The 17932-nt window shown below is 36.3% G+C and overlaps 1 protein-coding gene across 25 annotated transcripts in view; it reads right to left on the bottom strand.

Annotated features, from left to right (window-relative positions):
* The window catches only part of LOC137251880 (supervillin-like), a 505292-nt gene that overhangs the window by 447542 nt on the left and 39818 nt on the right, over positions 1 to 17932 (bottom strand). For 24 of the 25 annotated variants that reach the window (XM_067786812.1, XM_067786789.1, XM_067786791.1 and 21 more), the window contains one exon: positions 1682 to 4256. In XM_067786812.1, the coding sequence (XP_067642913.1) occupies positions 1682 to 4256 (2575 nt within the window). The remainder of the gene's footprint in view (positions 1 to 1681; positions 4257 to 17932) is intronic. The other variant, XM_067786809.1, reaches the window with a different exon arrangement.

Raw genomic sequence — 17932 nt, 5'->3', positions numbered from 1 at the left:
ATCGATCGCGGTTGGGGTTTTGATGAGTCATTTACCAATGGGAGTCCATGAAGTGCGTTGTTGTTGTTGTTGTTGTAGCAATAAGGTTGCTCGCCGAAGGCTTTAGGGAGTGTTATCGATGTGATGGTCCTTTGCCGGATACAGATCCGGTACGCTCCGGTACCACAGCACCATAAAGGTGCTCGCCCGACCATCTCGGGAACGATTTATGTGGCCAAATTAAACCTTCAGGCCATCCCCTCCCTCTCCAATCCCAAGTTCTATAAGGAGCTTAGGGTCGCCAGAGCCTCGTCTGTTAGTGAAACAGGATTCGCCGCGTATAGGTGAGGTTGACAATTGGGTTTGGAGAAGCTATATATTGCGCTGGCAACCTGAAGGGTTGCGCTATACAGCACCTTGAATCTGGTATTTTAGTCCCCTCTTACGACAGGCATACCTACCGCGGGTATATTCTGACCCCCTAACCTGCTGGGGTCCATGAAGTGCGTCTTAAAAACCCTTTTTCTCCAGTTGCACAAAATATTATTAGATGAAACGATCGAGTCACTCCATTTACTTCAGAATTTGGCGAAAGTGTGCTCGGCTTACTTGGATTTTCGGAGGATTTACCCAGGGTCGAGTTCGGTCTTATTTCAAACTATGTAAGTAGCTATATCACACATGACTGTTATTATATCACAATGAGTGCTCATGCTGTGCAAGAGAATTTTCCTACCAAGGCAGCTACCACCCAACCTAACATAATATGCCTCGGCTTTGTAACTTTCCTCCATCCTACGCAGTTTCCGTGGCGCGTCCGAAGCTGGCCGCACTTCACGGTGAACAGATGCTGCAAATACGGCGAGCCCTTAAACCGCGTTGGTTGAAGTGGAGGACTAACGCGCCAAGTTTTTATTGGTATGTATAATTACTTCAAAAGCTAAAAAACTCTCAGTGAAAACTCATCTGCCTTGCAGATGCCGTTCGGAGTCGGCATAAAACTGTAGGTCCCGTCCGGCCAATTTGTAGGGAAAATCAAGAGGAGCACGACGCAAATTGGAAGAGAAGCTCGGCCTTAGATCTCTTCGGAGGTTATCGCGCCTTACATTTATTTTTTTTTATTTATAATTACTTTAAAGAGTTTCTACAAAAATGAGGAGAGGAGTGAGTTAAAGTTCACTTTAAGCCCAATTTCTAAGTCGTCCAAGATCCACAATTAACTGTGAGATTATTTCTTGTTGACAGAAATCCGGGGTTTACTGGGAATAACTTTTAATACACCTTAACACTTAAGGATATGTAACTCTGTATGGTATTGAGCAATTGCGTTGATACCTTGGGTAGCGCTACTGATACTGATAAAATATTTCGTGATACCGTGGCGCAATGCTGCCAGTAGCATCAATCACAATATACTAGTACAAACTCATCGCAACACTTGAACGGGGCACAGAGTTCACTAAAGACAGCTGCAAGGATTGAGGAAGCGAGCGACATCTGTTAACTGATAAACACAAATTTGCTTAGTTAGCGCATCTTATTGGCAGCGCAAAAAAATCGGTTGGCGTAATTGTGCTAGCACAATGCGCTGATACCGTCCACGGCGCTAGCTTGATTTGAATTTTCATATTACACTACTAAGCTTTTACCATACAATTACTACTACACAATAAAAAATACAAAACAAATCAAAAACACTCACCTTCTCGTCTTACTTGAGCGGCCTTTTCCCTCTTTAACGACCGCTACAACTCCTTCATCTTCGCTTAACACAGCTCTCTCCACTTCACTTTCCCGAGGTGAGAGCAAATCCAATTGCGGCAAGTCCGTAAAGCGACCCAACTCTTCACGAAAACGTCTTTGCTGAGCGCGACTAATACGCTGATGATTACAACGTGACGAATTACTATTGGACGTTGGTTCAGTTACGACGACACCACTGCTACTACTATTCGCATTTTTATTATTTAAAACACTACCTTTGGCACTTATAGCAGTAGCGGCAGCACTGGCACTAGGACTTGTACCAGATGACATACCACTCAAAGTCATATTTATAGGTTCAACATAAAATTTGACGGGTGAAATACGACTATCAACAGCAGCTACTATAGAACTATTATCCTCGGCAGTGATAGGCGACGAGCGCATACAACTAGCACTACTTGGTGGACCAGCATTTAATGATAGATTTAGTGGTGGTGATGATGGTAGTGGTGGTAATGATAAGGATTGAGCCTGATGATGATATTCATTTTGATCATGTTTTAGTGATGAACAACGATTGCCAATTGAGTTGGATGATGATTTATCCAATTGACAGCCACAGTGAACGGGACATTTCTTATGCATCGCATAAGTGTACGCATCAGCACCGTTCACATTTAAGTAACATGATGCTGTATGTTTTTGTTCTTGGTCGCAAAATGAAGGTGATGTTATATGTGCGCCTCCATATAAACGCGGTGGCAGAGAGGATGCTTTATCCAAGCCATTTGTTTTCACAGCATGACGACGCCCATCACTGGCTATAGTGCGATATTTGGTGCGCGCTGATGATGATTTAGTACGCGCGCCAGCATCTCCACTACTTTCAGCTGTAGCGCCATTTAATTCGTCATCGCTTGCAGCATAGCGCTCTGTGTTGTTGCTGTTGCGCGTTTGCGTTTGCATTTTGGACGTTTTACCATGATCTTTGCGCTTTTTAGAGCTAACTGATTTTTGCGAGCTTGCTGTACGCGTTTTATGCGCACGTTTTGTGCGATCGCTGGCGTTTTTATCCATATCGTAAGGGTTTATGCTTGTATTTAAAAGTATTGCTTCAGCTAAGTCACCCGCCGCTCCTTCCTCGCCTAAATATGTGGCTATTGAATTTGCGACGAAAGCGTTTAGACAATTTGAGATCTCTGAATAATCGTTATGCGTGTTTAAACTATCGTGTCTACTATTACTACGTTGACTACGGCTACGTTCTTTACTGCTACGATTTCTCCTCTTTTGCTTGTTATTTCTCTTCCCGTCGTTCTGGTTGGCATTTGTATTAGCGCCACCGCTATAATTTTCGATATCGTTCGATGCGGCTGACAATGAATTTTCGTCGCTGGTTGCACTCGTACCAATATCTAAACCTTTCTCCTTGCATATTATATCATAGAGTGCACTTATCGGACGTGATTCGCTGCGTACACGCACTGCGCGTTTCTTACCAGCGAAACGATTTGAATGATGACTGCGCCCAGTTGATGTTGATGTATTTCCTACGCCTGTTGGTGATGCTGCTCCGCCGGCTGATGTATTACCTGTCGATGTGGGGGACGTTATGGGTATATGATTGTTTTTGTTGGTGTTGTTTATGTATGATGTGTCTATTTTATTAACTAAATGTTTGATTTTACTACATTCACTACTCGTTTCATTTATATCACAAGCAACAAAACTACTATCATCTGTGATATTATCACATGATGTGTTGGCATCATGTGATGATGTGATATCATCATATGATGTTTTTGTGTCATTTAAATTTAAAAAATCACCTTTCTTTGCAGCGCGTCCAAATGCTGCTGGTGACGTTGTTTGCACAAAGGGCTCGCAACTTTTTCTTTCTTTGTTGCCCACAGAACCGCCACGAAAAAAGGCTGCACGTGCTGTTGCTTTTGTTAATGAATGCTTAGTTGTTGCTGGTGCTGCAATCTTTTGCTGTTGTTTGGTGGTTTGGTAGTAATGACGCTCGCGTTCACGATCTCTTTTATCCCCACCCGATGTTGGCGATGTTGTATTGGCTCTAACAATTATTGCCGTTCCAGTACCAATTGGTGGTGGCACCACTGTAGCTGTACTAGTTTTTGGGAAATAATGCTCATTGATCAATTGTGAGGGTGTATTATAAACACTTTGATAATTTTCATTCAATGCAGCAACATCATTTGCTTTTGGTGTGTGTATATGTAGGTTAACGTCTGTATAGTAAGCTGGTGCTGTGTGATGATGAAAATGTGGATGTACACCGTGATATCGTGTGGTCGGTTTATTAGTACCAGCTGTTGGTTGTTGTTTTGACTTTGTATGCAATTGTTGTAGTTCTTTTTTTTCTTGTAGTTGTTTACGTTGTAGTTCTTGTGTTTGTTGTAGTTGTTTAGTTTTATCGTAATTTTTTGACGTTGGCTGGCAGTTCGATTTGGCAGTGGCTGATATGGAGGATAGACTACAATTTGAGGATTGATTTTCGTTATTGGTAGTATTATTAGTATTGACGAAATGTGTTGTGTCGACGGATTCTGAAAAAGTACATACAAAATATACAAAAAAAATAAATGTTCTGTCATACATTAGTCTTAAAGTGTATTAATTAAACTAGTTTAAAATCATGAATTATATCACACTTAAGATGTCATATCCATAAACAGGGATCAGAGATTGAGCTGTTAACTTCGCACGTTAAATACACTCAGAAAAAAAACTTCTCCCGATTGAAGAAAAATGGGAATGAAATGGCACTTAAGAAATTCTTCCTCATTCCTCATTTTGAAGAAATTTTGGCCATGCGAATGAGGAAAAATTTCCTAAGTGCCATTCCATTCCCATTTTTTTCAATCGGGAGAAGTTTTTTTCTGAGTGTAACAGTTATTTTTAAAGTTTTTAATTTCGCTCGGAAAATAACTGTTGCCTTTCGTATTTTTTCACTCAGAGTTAATCGTACCTATTAGAAAATAAACTCTTCCCACGATTTTAAGCATTTCAGCTAAATAGGTTGCAGCGGTCTTGTGTGAAATTGATAATCCAAAAGAATGATATTTAGATGAGGATAGCTGAAATTTATATAAAATTTGGCAACAGGCTGTAATATGACAAAATTAGATGAGATACAAACATAGTACAGTGGTGCACAAAAAAATTCGGTACTGTTTTGTACTAAAATCTTAAACCCCGAATTACATATAAGTCCACTCAAACTTTAAAGCCACAAGGCGTATGTTCTGACGGATGACACTTTCATAAGAGCAGTGTAAATAAGTCCAACGCCTTTTCTGGAAATCCTAAGTGATTATCGAGAATCCAATGTATACTCAAAGATTAACAGGTTAGTGCCGTTTTTAGAGAGGAAAAGTCATGCGCCCGGTTTATGGCGGATGTGAAAGGTCGGCGATAAAAGAGTATTTATTTTATGAGTGAACAAAAATAAAAAGCTTTTGCTGCCAGCTGAACTTATCATTTTTCCCATTAAAACATGTACTTATCATTAATTTCTATAACAAGCAGACATACCGGATCATTCAATTCGGAACCAATTCAGAACCACTTCGGGCTTATTTTAGGTATCGTTTCGTTAAAACTTCAAATCATTTCGATACAGTTTCGGGACAATTTTGGGGCAGTTGAAGCATCATTTCGGGTACACTTTGGGGTTCGTTCCGAAACAACTTCAGGATAATTTCAAGGCTAATTCGAAACCATTTCGGCAGCAATTTAAGATAGTTTTGGGATTATTTTGTGATCCTGTAACTGTCCTGAAATTCTTCCGAATTGGTCTCGAAATAGTTTGTAAATGATTCCCAAAATAGTCCCGAAGTGAAGCCGAAAGGATGCTTCAACTGCCCAAAAATTTACCCGAAATGGTTTTAAAGTTTTTTTCGAAATGATACCTAAAATAATCCCTAAGTGATCCTGCAATTGTTCCCAATTGTTCTTATAAAACAAAATAACGATAAGTCCATGTTGTAAGGGAAACAATGATAATTCCAGCTTATACTGCAGTTTTATTTTTTTACCGAACTTTTACGCATACTTTTATAAGTTTCACATTTATTCATTCCTTATCGTCGGCCTTTCATATTGGTACAAGTTTTTCTTTTGCACTCGGCAGTTACAGCATGAATACTGAAAATCCTTTTCTTAGACAAGATGACACACAGCGCATGCCACATTCGCTCTTATTCTAGCTAAGTTCAGTTATATTGCTATATTTTGGCACTATTTTGCGCCTTCTTCAGGGAAGATGGCTTTATTTGTAAATATTTAATACTTTTAAAAAATTACGCTACATTGTCGGTGTATACTGCTGTCTGAATTTAAACGCCTATAGGAGTAGGGAAACCTCATTGGCTCCATGAGGATAAGGAAGGAATTCGCGAAATATTGGAAACCAACATAAACTCAAAGCAAGCCTCCTTGTTATATTTTTCCCCCTCATTGCTTGTCAAATGTCCAGTTTCGCTCAATTTTTCATATTCTTTCCCACTTGTCCGTATTTTTTTGCGCACCACTGTACAAATGCATATTTCTATGCAGTTCACGAAATAATAACACCACAATAAAAACCACGCCGTCAGGCGGAACGGTAAAAGTGGCAGAATGTAGTAAATATTGCACGATGGAATTTGAGCCACAAATTTCGTAATGAAAGCCACAAATTTCAAAAATCTATTAAAACCACAAAATAAATGAACCATTGGCGGCAACTGCGTAAGTGCAATCAAAATGTCATTTGATATGACCTAATTACATTACCACCCTGGCTGGCGTAATGTTTATTGTTATTTATTCACATTTTTTATTATAATTTGTGTGCAATTAAAATTGCAAGTTTTTCGTTTGGTTAAAAAAGGGTTGCATTAATTTTTCACATCTGACAATTTGGCCGGTAAAGCCGATTACAGGAAGATACACTTTTTTGATGCTTTTATAACTTGTATTAATCCATAAATTTTCATTTCAATATATATCGACAGATTTACAAAATAATGAACAAAATGCAAAATATAAACATTTCAAAGAAAATTTTCAATATTTCGAAGTTTTTTTTGAGCACAAAAAAAAATTTTTTTGAAGCAATGTCAGCTAAATTTGTTTGTTTGTTTTTTTTTTTTAAGAAGGAATATTTACAAAATTACAAAATCATGAACAAAATACAAAATATATATGTAACTCTAAACAAAATATAAAAATTTTAAAATTTTATTTTGTTATATTTGTTCAACGCCAGTTATAGTAATAATTTTTATTGAAAAACTTATGAATTAAATTTTTCACATTCACAAAAATAAACAAGTGCCGAAAACTTCATACCTTTCATGAATGGGGCTGAACAATAATCTTATCCCGTTCGTAATCTCCAAATAATCGGATGTATAAGATAAGAAATATATAGTGAAAAGATGTACATACCTAAACGATTTTTAAGATAAATATAAAATGGCAAAAAATCCCCTTATCTGAACGATCGGAATGGGATATATATTATATATAGCTCCGATCGAAATGATTTTTACAGGAAATCTTCTATGATATATTAGAATGTATCACTAAGTTTCATGTTTTTATATTCGAAACTAAGGGAGAAATGGCCAAAAATCTTTCTATCTGAACGATCGGTTGCATGGGATATATACTATATACAGCTCCGATCAAAGTAATTTTTTCAGAAAATGTACTATGATATATTAAAATATATATCACCAAGTGATGGTAGCGTGCTCCGCCTATCGCACCGTATGCCCTGGGTTCAACTCCCGGGCAAAGCAACATCAAAATTTTAGAAATAAGGTTTTTCAATTAGAAGAAAATTTTTCTAAGCGGGGTCGCCCCTCGGCAGTGTTTGGCAAGCGCTCCGGGTGTATTTCTGCCATGAAAAGCTCTCAGTGAAAACTCATCTGCCTTGCAGATGCCGTTCGGAGTCGACGCAAATTGGAAGAGAAGCTCGGCCTTAGATCTCTTCGGAGGTTATCGCGCCTTACATTTATTTTTTTTTTTTATTTAAGTTTCTAATATATAAAATTCTTGTGTCACGGTGTTAGAGGTTTAACTCCTCCGAAACGGCTGAACCAATTCTCATGAAATTTTGTGAGCATATTGGGTAGGTCTGAGAATCGGCCAACGTCTACCTTTTTTTCGCTACGTGCCTAGGGTCTTGAGATCAAAACGTGGACCCGGGTACCCCTAGAATGTGTTTATACAATATGGATATCAAATGAAAGCTGTTGATGAGTGCTATAGTACAGGATAATTTTCATACAAGTGGGAGGCTAGGGTCTCTAGATATAGCCCAAAACGTGGACCCGGGTACCCCTAGAATGTGTTTATACAATATGGATATCAAATGAAAGCTGTTGATGAGTGCTAAAGTACAGGATAACTTTCATACCCCTGGGTGACTAGGGTCTGGAGATATAGGCCAAACGTGGGCCCGTGAACACGTAGACAATGTTTTTACATTGTGGGTATCAAATTGAAGCTGTTGATGAGTTCTTTAGTACAGGGTAGTTTTCATACCTATTGGTGACTAGAGTCTCGAGGTATAGGCCAAAATGTGGATCAGGGTAACACTAGGATGTGCTTTTACATTATGGGTATCAAATTGAAGCTGTTGATGTATGCTTTAGTACAGAGTAAGTTTTACACCGCTGAGTGACTAGGGTCTCGAGATATAGGCCAAAACATGGACCCGGATACCCCTAGGATGTGTGTGTATTATGGATATCAAATGAAAGCTGTTGCTGAGAGCTCTAAAGTTCATTGTGATATTCGAATTAGTCGCATCAACCTGGCAAAACTGATAAATGTGCATGCGAAGCCGAAATAAAGACAAGAATTAATAATACCCACGTACCTATTTACATACGTCCTATTCGAATTGCCTGAAATTTCGTATATAAATTTGCCTATATTAGTATTTACGATGCTTTTTTTCGGGAAGTATACCAGAGACGGACTGGGACTGCGATTAGGACTAGGACTGGGACTGATACTGAGACTCGGAGTGGGACTGGGAATGGGACTGGAACAAAATACATACCACCCTCTGGGACTGGCAATAAGAGATGAAGAAGAATGAGAAAAAATTGAGAGAAGAGAAAAGAGAGAAGGAGACTGAGAAAGAGATAGAATGGCACGAAGATGGAGATAGATGAAGCGAAAAAGACGGAGGGAGGAGTGAATAAAAACATTAGGAAAAAGTGTAGAGGGGTAGGGCAGAGTTAGACGGAAAAAGCTTATTAAAATGTATGCAGATAGACCAAATTTAGGGCAGAACAACGTCTGCCGGGTCTGCTAGTACTTTCTAAATTAAGGGAGAAATGGCCAAAAATCTTTCTATCTGAACGATCGGTTGTATGAGATATACATTATATATAGCTCCGATCGAAATGATTTTTTCATGAAATCTTCTATGATATATTAGAATAAATATCACCAAGTTTAACGTTTTTGTATTGGAAATTAAGGGAGAAATTTCTAAAAATCGTTCTATCTGAACGATCGGTTGCATGGGATATATACTACATATAGCTCCGATCAAAGTGATTTTTTCAGGATATCTTCTAAGATGTATTAGAATATATATCACCGAGTTTCACGTTTATACTTTCTAAATTGCGGCAGGAATGACCAAAATCGTCTTATCTCAACGATCGGTTGTATGGGAGATATATGTTATAGTGGTCCGCTCCTATTGGATCCGACAAATGCCTAATATAATACAAAAATACATCCTTGTGCCAAATTTCATTGAGATATGAGGGACTAGTTTGCGTTCAAACAGACAGACGGACGGACAGACGGACATGGCTATATCAACTCAGTTCGTCGCCCTGATCAATTCGGTATACTTATTGGTGAGGCTATCTTCTATATTTCTCAACGTTACAAACATCGGAACAAAGTTAATATAACATTTCATGTTCATGAAAGGTATAAAAAATGAATAGAAAATACAAGCATTTTAAACGAAATTTGCAGAATTTTAAAAATTTATTTCGAACACGAAAAAAGTTTTGAGCTCTGACAGTAAAAATATAATAATTTTTTTGATTTCCATGTAAAAACAGGGTGTATGGTGTGGAAATATTTTTAAATTGTTTTTCAAAAGGTTAGGTTTGAAAATTCCTTTTTGGAAAATTACACCGTGGCAAAGTGGCTTATTATATTAGGGTCTCTGCAAAGGTATCGTACCGATGGTACCGATGTACCGATGAATGGTCAGCGTGCGGATATTGAATTACCGATTAATAGTCTTATCTCGATATGACGGCTTTACCGAGGTGAACCAACCCTTTTCAGTTCACTGGTGGGAAATTTATGGAAAGAAATAAGGAAGGAGACCGTTCCTGTAGCGCATCGGAATACCACAGCCAAAAGTGCGGAAAGCGTACCACAAAAAGAGTCCTCAAAAAACTATAGATATTGAACAGAAGGTCTGCTAAAATCTTGGTATTCAAGCAGTTTTTATTTCCTGTAAAAGATCGCATCACCAATAATGAGAAAAGAGTCATAGCCCGCCGAAATGCCGAGGACAGTGTATGGTGCACAGCGGTGGCAAGAAGTGCGAGACTACCCTCATTAACAAGCTCGCAGTGCAGTCACAACAACAAAAGCAGCACAGTTCACAAAGCGGAATCAGTAACAACAGGTGAAGGAACGCGGGTTCAAGCATAATTGAGAACCCTTCACTAATTCTCTATTATTGGAAAAGCACACCTAAAGCTCGGAGCAGTAAGGGAACACAAGTTCTGACAGAGTTGATCTCAATGGAGGGGCGACTATTTGAGATGTCCGTCGAGCCCGTTACGCATTCTATTTTCGGTACAATCGAAATAGTCCCTTGAGGACTATAAAAGATACATAGGGAAGAGCTGCGTCTTGCCACCGTATATTAGGGATGATATCAAAACTGATAATCAATTTATGGGATGAGTGTTATCCTCGATGAAAATAAGGGATAAGAAAGGTATATAAACTGGCATTGCCTTCTAGCAACTTACTATTGAGTTTCAGTCGGCCTAGTACAGCTGAGCACCACACAAAGATGTACGCATGGAGGAGTAATATCAGCCAACAACAAAGTTTCTTGGCGGAGAACATTCTATATCAGAAGTTTATTCCATAATCCCCTTTCCGACAGCACTGCAGCTCTATGTGTAGCATTCAAGAGCATATAATCTGGTATCGATGCGCTCAACTGTACTATACACGGCTCCGGACCGTGCATGTTTTCGCGATAAGTTGAGCTAGGCACTACCTGACCTAAGTAGGCAGAGTTTAATTAGGTTACGATAAGTTGTGATATTTTCAAGTTATTTTATGTTACGTCAAGTAGTGTTTTTATGTCATGTTTTATTCTACTTTTTAAGTATGTCAAAGCTTGGGCGAAATAAGTTTTGTTGGGATATGCTACGTCTGGTTGGGTTAAGTAATGCTATGTTTTATGCTAAGTTTTTGCATGCCATGTTTTTTCATATTATGTTTTGTTATGATATGTATGTAAGTTAACTTATTATCTTTTGCAAAATTATGTTAGGTGATGTTCTACTATATGATAATATATTGTGTCATTCTGTAATATTATGATGTCATATTATGTGACGTTTTTATATTTTACTATTTTAAGTTATGCAACATTTTGTTCTGTTATGTTACGAAAGTGAGACTTAGAACTGTTTTCAATTATGAAAACGGCCCCAAACAGGACCATTATTACGACCACCCACAATCCAACCTGAGACCCCTTTGATTATATCAAGTACACAGAAAATGAAAATTAGAGTACAACACAAACAGGGTAAATTATGCCCTTAGAGGCAATTAATTGCACATTCACACTTCGTTAAATGCATCCGTCGCAAAACAAAAGGCTTAAAACCATCTGAACCACTTAATTAGCTTTCAGTTAGCCGGCGATTAAGGTTATGGACACAATTAACTAGTCTATGGGTGGTAGGTAGGCAGGCAGCTAAGATTCTTAATTTCGCTACAATTAAGCATTGAAGTGGGTTGACCTTTTGCAGTTGTAATTTCTAGCATGATTATTTAATTTTTTGCTATTTCTTATTTTAACCAATTGTTTTGCTACGAAATGAGTCAGGTTCATGAGGATTAAATGCAATTTATTTTGTTGGCAAGCAGTTGAAGTTAATGCGCACGTGAGCTGCCACAAATTAATGCAACCGTTTTTTGTTTTGCGCCGTGGATGCAACGAGCGATAAACCATGATAATAAAGGGAAACCGCGAGACAAAGAGACGCGTTGAAATTTACAGTTGCAATTTTTAGTTCACGGTGGTGTGACAAATTGCGAACCATAAAATGGATGACAAATCAAAAAATAAGCGATTAAGGTAAATCGAATGGCCAGGTGAAAATAAAATAAAAGAGAAATTTAAGCATAAAAATTAAATCTATTATTTTCATCTGTCACTGTAACGTGTAACAATAAGCTTGGTAAGATATGTGTTGTTTTACTGATAATTAAATGCTTCTCAAAGGTTTGCAAGATATTGACGAATATGAATCCGGTATGCTCTGGAAATAGGTAAAAGGTACTAGCTCTACTAGGCTCCAGGTCCGTTTGCCGTGCGAACGAATTGTTTGACCCATATAATTTTGAGCCGTTTCATATCTGTATGGAGATGATACTCTCACATGGAGGAGAGCAAAAGATTGCTAGTGAGAGATGAAAGGCGGTAAACACATAGATTTGTCAAGTAAGTTGCACGTCACCACCGTTTGTGCTACCTATCCGCATGGTAGTAGACTAAACAACATAAGATATATATCATAAAAATGTATGTATATCTCTCTTAAACGAAGTAAATCTTCCCAGATTGTAATATGAGCTTTGGAACTACATAATTATGCCTAGAAACTATGACCCGTTATAGTCTACAAATAACCAAAAAGAAATTTACCCATGGTTCAAGTTTCGTCCTGGGAGTATTATTATTTGGAGAGCTACAGTTTCGCCTTTTTTAATTTTTATGTTTTATTTTGTCACTTTGCATTTTTTTTTTATTTTTTACTTTCAGTTACTTAATTTTTTCATCATTTACACTTTGCTTGTTATTTAAATTTCTTATTTTATTGTTTATCATTTTCGCTATTTATTTATTTTTTTTTATATAAATATTGTTTTTTTATTACACATTGTTTTATTTATCTTCTCTTTTTATATAAGTTTTACGCTTTTGTATAACACTTTTTGTTTTTTTACATGTTATTCTGTTCCCCTTATGCTTTCGCTTCCTTATTTTAGTTTATTATTTTCTTCCTTATTATTTTTATTTTTTTTTTTTAACAATTTCTACTTCTTTTTTGAAGTAATTTTTATTAAAATTTTTTCCTTTAAATATTTTTTTTCAATTTTTAAAATATAAAAAAAATAAAAATAAAGAAAATTAAATTAATATCTCATATAAACATACATTTTTTTAAATATGTTGTTAAATTTATCATGACATTTAAAAAATTTTCTTGTTTATAAATTTTCTAAAATGATTTTTCCGGTTTTTCTATAGACATTTTATTTTTTTCTGTCGTTATTTTGTGTTTTCCAGTTTTAAGTTGGCTCAGAAAAAGAACTGCATTATTTTTATATTTTTCTTAAAAAGTTTTTATTTTTCGCCTCCTGATTTTTTCTACTTTTAATTTTTCTGCTCTTTTTATATTTTTTTTCGAAAAATTTAACGTTTGTTGCAAATTATAAGAAAAAAAAAAACAAAACAAAACAAGAAAAGAAAATAATAGAAAAAGGCAGAAGATTTCATTTTTCAATAAATTTTACATTTGGTTATAAAACATAAATATACAAGGCGCGTTAACCTCCGAAGAGATTCAAGGCCGAGCTTTTCTTCCAATTTGCGTCGTGCTCTTTCTAATTTTTCCTCCATATTGGCGGGACGGGATCTACATGATTTACGCCGACTGAGGAGTTTTTCATGGCAAAAATACACTCGGCGTGTTGGTCTAATGGCTGCCGAGGGCCGACCTCGCTTAAAAAAATCTTTTTTCTAATTGAAAATACTTACACAATTTTTATTAAAATTTTTTTTTCAATTATTTTTTCTGTTTTTATTGCTTTCAGTTTTATCTTTTGTTTATTATTTTCATATTTTCGTTATTCTTTTTCTACTACTTTCCTCTTTCACTATTTAAAATTTTCAATATTCCTCTCTTTTAGTATTTTTGTTGACCTGCTGTGTAAAGTATTATTTTGGCTTTAGTGCTCTATTCAACAAGGAGTGTTGCCACATTGACAATCCTTAACCGGATATGAAACTCAGTTGAAACGCTGCTTAGACCCGCTTATCGTGGGAGTTTTTGGCAGGTAATCATGAAATCAATAGATTCCACCAAATTCTCCAGAGCTTTGCATGTGTGCTTTGAAAAAGAGTGGTCTCTTCGACCTAGTTGTAAATAACTACACTTTTTCCGCCACTACTTTAAGTTAACATAACTGCTTGTAGTGTAAGTAATAGTGCTTATATTATAAATTTTTTTTGCAATTAACACAATACTGCTAATTTGCATTTCGATTCATAAATATGCGCGAATTTTCTAAAAAACCTTTGTCTATTTTGCAAATAAAAATAAACAAAAAGCCAATCCAACACACACCCACACAAAAAAATGCAGTGTGATTGACATATCTATTTAATGTAGTGGCGCTAATTCGTTCGTTTGACCTAACAGCCTTGCTAGATAGCTTAGTACCATACCCATAAAAAAATTTAACAACATTTCAATTCTTTGTCTGCTGTAGTTTTTATACTCAGTTGAGCATAGCTCACAGAGTATATTAACTTTGATTGGATAACGGTTGGTTGTACATATATAAAGGAATCGAGATAGATATAGACTTCCATATATCAAAATCATCAGTATCGAAAAAAAATTTGATTGAGCCATGTCCGTCCGTCCGTCCGTCTGTCCGTTAACACGATAACTTGAGTAAATTTTGAGGTATCTTGATGAAATTTGGTATGTAGGTTCCTGGGCACTCATCTCAGATCGCTATTTAAAATGAACGATATCGGACTATAACCACGCCCACTTTTTCGATATCGAAAATTTCGAAAAACCGAAAAAGTGCGATAATTCATTACCAAAGACGGATAAAGCGTTGAACTTATGACGCAGAATAGAAAATTAGTAAAATTTTGGACAATGGGCGTGGCACCGCCCACTTTTGAAAGAAGGCAATTTAAAAGTTTTGCAAGCTGTAATTTGGCAGTCGTTGAGATGAAATTTGGCAAGAACGTTACTCCTATTACTATATGTATGCTTAATAAAAATTAGCAAACTCGGAGAACGACCACGCCCACTTTAAAAAACAAAATTTTTTAAGTCAAATTTTAACAAGAAATTTAATATCTTTACAGTATGTAAGCACATTACGTCAACATTCAACTCCAGTAATGATATGGTGCAACAAAGTACAAAAATAAAAGAAAATTTCAAAATGGGCGTGACTCCACCCTTTTTCATTTAATTTGTCTAGGATACTTTTAATGCAATAAATCGTACAAAAATTTACCAAATCCTTGTGAAATTTGGTAGGGGCTTAGATTCTAGGACGATAACTGTTTTCTGTGAAAAAGAGCGAAATCGGTTGAAGCCACGCCCAGTTTTTATACACAGTCGACCTTCTGTCCTTCCGCTCGACCGTTAATACGATAACTTGAGCAAATATCGATATATCTTTACTAAACTGAGTTCACGCACTTATCTGAACTCACTTTATCTTGGGATAAAAAATGGTCGAGATCTGAATATGACCACGTCCACTTTTTCGATATCGAAAATTACGAAAAATTAAAAAAATGCCATAGTTCTAATCCAAAAACGAAAAAAGGGATGAAACATGGTATTTGGATTGGTTTATTGACGCAAAATATAACTTTAGAAAAAAACTTTGTAAAATGGGTGTGACACCTACCATATTAAGTAGAATGAAACGAAAAAGTTCTGCAGGGTGAAATAAGAAACCCTTGAAATCTTGGCAGGAATACTGTTCGTGGTATTATATATATAAATAAATTAGCGGTATCCGACAGATGACGTTCTGGGTCACCCTGGTCCACATTTTGGTCGATATTTCGAAAACGCCTTCACATATACAACTAAGGGCCACTCCCTTTTAAAACCCTCATTAACACCTTTCGTTTGATACCCATATCGTACAAACACATTCCAGGGTTACCCTAGGTTCATTTTCCTACATGGTGATTTTCCCTTATTTTGTCTCCATAGGTCTCAGCTGAGTATGTAATGTTCGGTTACAACCGAACTTAGCCTTCCTTACTTGTTTTTTTTTAGATTTAAATTTCGCTTTCAATAACAAAGTAGAACATACCAAATATGCTGAGCTTTTCAAATATTCAACCTAACACAAATAGCACAATGCCAATGGCCAGTAGACATAGATAAATAAGTGCAAATACAATAACTTTGTAGATACATATGCATATAAAAAACCTAATTGCGATTGGTGTGAAAAAATGTTGTGCACATAATTATTTTATTTTTACGCTTATCAATTACATATCTAATTATTATAATACTTGCAAGTTAGAAAAGAAAATACATACATTGCTTATAAAAATAATTACGTTACCCGTATGATATGTTAGTGGGTGTTAAGTGCCCTCTAAGAAATATATTGCTGGGTAGAACATACTACAAAATATTATCATTATTGTGAACAGCAATGCCGTTAGTGAGTATTTTCAACACGCTTATATTAGCTTCACTTGTATGTTTGTAACTCTCTAGGATAGGCGCGCAAGGATAGGAAATTGTTGAAGAAGACAGTGGTTAAATAATCCGCTACAAAACAAGTTGTGCTTAATAGGGGAGACACGAACCTCTGTGCTACGGCGTGTTGTACCGCCGGCGTGGCACCGCCTACTTGTGTTAAAATCAATTTTACAAATATTATTAATCGTAAATCAAAAACCATTAAACCTATCGTAACAAAATTCTACAGAGAGGTTGTCTTTACTATAAGGCATGCTTTGAAGAAAAATTAACGAAATCGGTTAAGGACCACACCCACTTTAATATAAAATATTTTTAAAAGGGTCGTGGACGAAAATAATAAGCTATATCTTAGCAAAAAAGAGCTTTGTATCAGTAGAATTTTACTTTCTAAATTGAATTATAACATTAAATTGGAAAACACTAAAATTTTTGAAAATGGGTGTGGTACCGCCCCTTTTATGACTAAGCAATTTCTATGTTTCGGGAGCCATAACTCGAAGAAAAATTAACATGTCGTAATGAAATTGTGTGCACATATTTTCCTTATAGCAGAAAATATTTCTAGTAAAAATGGACGGGATCGGTTAAAGACAACGGCAACTTAGATGTAAAACAAGTTTAAAAGGGTCTTAGACTAGAATAATAAGCTATAACTTAGTAAAAAATAGTTTTGAATCAATGATATTTCACTTATCATGTTTTATTGTAAGAGGAAATGGGGCGACATTTTTTTGGCGGTGCCACGTGTTATGTAGAAAAGTAAATTATCTGAAATGAAATGTACAATTGAAGCTCACGCTGAGTATACAATGTTCGGTTACACCCGAACTTAGACACCTTTACTTGTTTTAAACTGTATTTATTAACACAAAGATTTTCAAACCAAAATTTTCAAATTACAATCAACTTATCAAAATATCAAAATATATAAAAATAAATAAATGCAAGGCGCGATAACCTCCGAAGAGATTTCACTGAGCTTCTCTTCATGAAAAGCTTTTCATGACAGAAATACACTCGGAGTGCCAAACAACTGCCGAGGGGCAACTCCGCTTACAAAAACCTTTTTCTAATTTAAAAAAACTTTTTTCTAAATTTTCGTTGTTTTCTTGTCCGGGGCATGAACCCATGATTTTCAGTGTGGTAGGCGGAGCATGCTACCACCACACCACGGCGGCCGCCAAAATATATACTTTTAGGAATATTTTCTGAAAATTTCAGTCACATCAGATAAATAGAACTAAAGTGATAGTTTTTTCCCGTGCTCCACTGCCTGCACTTAGCGGTAGCGGCAATAAATAGGTACTCAAAATTCTAAATGTGATTTTCTCAAAATCGTGTTTTTTCAAAAGTTCCTTCGGTAGTTATGATTTCTCGTTAACCAATCAGCCAATCATTTCTAAATTTTAGAGGCTTGTTTATAATCA

Source organism: Eurosta solidaginis, chromosome 5, assembly GCF_040869045.1.
Source record: "Eurosta solidaginis isolate ZX-2024a chromosome 5, ASM4086904v1, whole genome shotgun sequence".
NCBI lineage: Eukaryota > Metazoa > Arthropoda > Insecta > Diptera > Tephritidae > Eurosta > Eurosta solidaginis.
This window is presented reverse-complemented; position numbering and strand designations above follow the sequence as displayed.